This window comes from Plasmopara halstedii (genome assembly GCF_900000015.1).
Source record: "Plasmopara halstedii genome assembly, contig: Scaffold_2881, whole genome shotgun sequence".
NCBI classification, from domain to species: Eukaryota; Oomycota; class Peronosporomycetes; order Peronosporales; family Peronosporaceae; genus Plasmopara; species Plasmopara halstedii.
This window is the reverse complement of record NW_020189786.1, coordinates 201194-205834: the sequence shown is the minus strand read 5'-3', so window position 1 is coordinate 205834 and position 4641 is coordinate 201194. Positions and strand designations below refer to the sequence as shown.

General features: G+C 43.7%; 1 protein-coding gene across 1 annotated transcript; it reads left to right on the top strand.

The window, feature by feature from the left end:
- Positions 1-332: 332 nt before the first annotated feature.
- Positions 333-2657, top strand: PHALS_05126 (atp-binding cassette superfamily; the record flags this gene model as incomplete). Its single annotated transcript, XM_024718796.1, has 1 exon — positions 333-2657. The coding sequence occupies one exon, from the start codon at positions 333-335 to the stop codon at positions 2655-2657; it is 2325 nt and encodes a 774-aa protein (XP_024584159.1).
- Positions 2658-4641: the final 1984 nt, after the last annotated feature.

Here is a 4641-nt window from a genome sequence, read left to right as displayed (position 1 = left end):
AATGCATTTAATATGTGTTTTTACCATCACTGTCTAAATTTTTTTTTCATCCTTTTCGTTATCATCCTAAATCGTTTGGCTGCTAGTATTATACATGTATCCCTCTTCCCTGTGGTCGGAAAAACTGTCGCAAGAGCTTTGACAGATATGTTATGTTTGAATCAATGAAAACAATTGCAGGATGTATCGATCACACTTCTCTCGGCCACAAAAGTGCCCTTCCACTTCGTAAGGTTACGGCTAAACTGTCCTCCATGTATCATGTGTCGACACGCTTCTCCCACAACGCCATCGTCGTTAAATCGGCTCAATCTCATGAGGTTTAACTCAATATGGATCGTGAGAGAGACTCGAGGACGATCGACACGACGTTGAACCCTGTACTTTCCAAGCATCTGTCGGCTACAGACGAGGCTTATTTTTACCACGAGGCTTTCCAGGAACTCTCACAAACAAAAAGAATACGAAGTCTCCGTTGTCGACTCAATCAAAATACATCGAACCCTCTTCGTAGGTCGTGGGCAATGCAATCGGATAGCAGACCAAACGCGCGACAACTGCTTCCGACTTCCAATCAAAACGCTCTTACCTCTGACGAGATGGAAACCACAGCAGTACTTGGTGCGTCCATGCGCAGCGAGTTTGAACGCAGTCGTGTGCCAATAAGTCAGCGAGGTTTAGTGTCACCTGGTACGTCGTTCGAAAATCTCGAAACTGTGAAAGGACCAGCACCAAATGCGTTTAGTAGCAGCGATATGCCAAGTAAGCCCAAGGTCGCGCTTTTCGACAGCGTGTCGCAATTGTCGACCGAAGGGTTCCGACAACGTGCAGCTTTACAGACATGTTCAATCAGTTGGCAGCACATTTCCTACTTCATTCAGCCTAAAGAAAATATCTTTAGTCGATTCCGTAAGAAAAATTCGAAGCGCGTGTCAGGTCCATCCGGACTTGAGGCGCAGTTTGAGCGTCAACAACCTCGAAAAATTCTCAACAGTGTTTGGGGACGTTCCGGACCAGGAGAGTTGACAGCGATTTTAGGCCCATCGGGTGCCGGAAAGACAACACTACTTGATATGCTTGCTGACCGAGTGCCATCTGGTGGTTCAGGCGTTCATCTCGAAGGACTCGTGGAGGTAAATGGCCAGCCACGAGACCTTCGAACTTTTCACTCGATTATGAACTACGTTTCGGAAGAAATGGCATTTTTAGGCGCCTTTACGGTGCTTGAAACACTACAAATTGGTGCAGGATTAAGTTTACCGGGTCACATGCCTCCCGTTCAGCGGGAAGCTCGTGTCCAGGATGTCATTGATGCTATGGGATTACGATCGTGTTCAAACGCTCGTGTGGGTGATATTTTTCATAAAGGAATTTCATCAGGTCAGCGCAAACGTCTAGGAATTGCATTAGAGTTGCTCTCTGATCCTGCACTCTTGCTACTGGACGAACCAACTTCCGGACTCGATTCGTCCTCAGCCCGTGGTGTCATGCAATATATCGAACGTTTGTGTCAAGAAGGTGGTAAGAATGTCGTATGTACAATCCATCAACCCTCTTCCTCTATATACGGCATGTTAACAAATCTCATTATCCTCAGTAGTGGCGAACTTGTATACAGTGGTCCAACAAATGCAGCAATCGCACACTTTTTCTCTATGGGTTACGTATGTCCCATGTATACGAATCCAGCCGAATATTTTGTCCATTTGGTCAACACAAATTTTCACGATGGATTAAAACTTGAACCATTTATTCGAGCTCTTAAAGAAAGTGCTGAACCACAGCGTCTTCGAGCTGATGTGGTTCGTGATCGTTCACGTCGTGATCAATTGATGAATCCAGAATTATTAAAAGCTATGCGACCATGGCCCTTGGATCAAGCAATCGTTCTTGTTAAACGAAATTTAACGAATAATTGGCGACATCCAGGTGTTTTCTGGCTTCGTGTCATGATGTACGTTCTTCTGTCACTTATGGTGGGTACAATGTACTTGAGTTCAAATCGAGAAATTACCAACATGTCGATGGTTTCGCTGCTATTTTACGTTCAAGCTTTTCTCGTTTTCATGTCGGTTGCTGCCCTTCCTGCATTACTGGAACATCGTGCTGTTATGGAGCGAGAGATGCGATCGTATGCTTTGTCCTTAACCGGGTACACTATGTCGAATCTCCTCGCGTCATTACCTGGTATCTTGCTTATCTCAGTCTTGGCATCGACAATTGTCGTCTTCCTTGCTCGTGTATATTCACTTCCAACGTTTCTACTAAATCTGACTCTATCGCTAATTGCTGCCGAGTCATTGATGCACTTACTTGGTGCTGCTGTGCCTCATTATATTATGGGGATTGCATTGGGGGCTGGTCTCTTTGGGATGTTTATGCTGTGTGAAGGATTTATGGTTCCATTTGACGACATGCCTGCGTATTGGAAATGGGGTTACTACATTGCCTTTCATACATACTCGTTCGAGTCGTTTATGTATGAACACTTTTCTGCTGTCAACACGGAGGAAGCGTGGGATTTGCTCAAACGATACGGCATGGATCAAGTTGACGTTGTCAAGAATATGATCATTCTCGCTGCTTATTCGGTTGTACTTCAGATTCTCGTCATCGGCGTACTCTACCTTCGATTTAACCGACACCGTCGTCGTTAGACTCGTCGTGTCTTGTCCCTTATTAAGAAAGTGTCGTTAACTACGAGCTGTTAATTATGCATATTTTATCCATCATTTTTGAATCGTTGGCAATGGTGCTCTTGATTGTTATACTTTCTTGTCAGAAAAGACATGAAGCCAACTTCTGGTGCTTTGTCCTCGGCTCTGCTTCCTCTTTTGCTAGTATATTATTTTGATAAAAACATGACGAAGAGTTACGGGTTCTTCGTCATGTTAAAAAAAACATTTATCTCGATTAGTGAGGATTTTTTTTTACAAATCCTGGATACATATACTGGTACTATGACTAGCACATTTGCGTTCATAAAGAAACGTGACCTTCCCGCTTGCGCATAAGTCACCTAGCCTCAATCTACACGTCCGCGCGAGTGACGACGCAGCAGTATTCCAATCGCTTCATCTCGCTGCGTTTGAAATAGGATTCTTCACTTGACAGGACGCCCGCTACGTGTGAAGGTCTTGTCTAGGCAAGGTCTTGTCACACGTCAAGCTATCCAAATGGAGCTTGAAATTGAATACGCATGCTTAAGTCAACTAACCGCTTGTTTAAAGTATGATCAGTGCAACGGTGAGCAATGTTCCCGTCAGTTCTTTTGACGTCGAGGACAGCAGCAATGCCGCCTGCCAAGACAACAGCTAACCAAATCGCTAGTATCCATCATGTTGTAAAATTGATGCACGCTCGCAATACTTGAATAAAACCTGAATCCATTTGCTGTTGAGTTGACTCAACATTAATTATGTTTCATACATCATTTCTTAATCGACATTGCATTCCTCTTTTCTGAAGATCCCTCAAATCTTGTGGGTAACACTCTAAATTCTTTTAGATGATCTTCTAAATGAACCACATTCCGGTCACACAAAACCCCGATATGTTCTACCCTGATTAATGCTTGGCTTTCAAGCTGATGGATGAACAATTGGTGACCATGTTGAAAAGCCGGAGATGCTTGTAATTGGCTTATGCTTTCTGTACAACTGGAATCGTCTGAACATTAGATCACAACACGATTTAGCATCCCCAAAATTTGGCCTCTTTTACTTGGTATTGCACATTTTTGATGACCACACTGCTCTGATGAAAATAACGCGAGCTCGCCTTAGCTGAACAATTAAAGAGAGCAAAAGGCGTTTATTTAAGTCAGAGAATGAGCTGATGGAGCAGCGACGACAATATGTATTCATTACAGAGCTACAATCTACTCCGCGAGAATTATAGGCTATCAACTCTCCTCCGTATGCTGCAGACGAGTGCAGGGACAAAGCTCTGACTTGCGATGATCGCGGCAAAAGTGCACCGAGAATGGAACAAATAGCTGCCTCAACCGACTACACAGTACTATGCAGTAGCTCCTGTAAGATTAAAGCTATTTTAAATTGACACCGAGTTGATTCTTCTTACGATTTTGAGATTGTTTTGATGCACATGGCGTGCCCAGCAGATCTCTTCTTTTCAGCGACTCATAACTTCGTTTTTAATTTTGAAATACTAACTATGATATTTCATGGTGGCCTTTCACCGCGGTACTGCTGATCCTTCTTCAACAATAGTATCACGTGTACGTTGGGTACGCTCCGCACGTGAAATGCCGTCGGGGTACGAATCTCAAGACTCGTCCCAACATCGAACAAGCATATTTGATTGTGAGCACTAGCTGTAACGGGATACACGTACACTGGTAACAGGTGTGTGTCACACGAGATGGGCATGGTGTGACTGCACCCAAATTAGAATACGGTACGTGGCTGGACAGCCAGTAATTATGCATGTATTTAGACTTTACTATATATATTTAGAAAATTCTATACATCTAAAGCTAGGCGGCTTTGCCGCAGATAAAAATAAATCAAGTCAATAACTACTGTTGGAGTGAGCGGATTGCGATCCGCTAAACTCGTACTTGTTCTAAGTATAAAACGAAAGGTCGGTACCCTAAATAACGCTTCCTGAAAGCGCAAG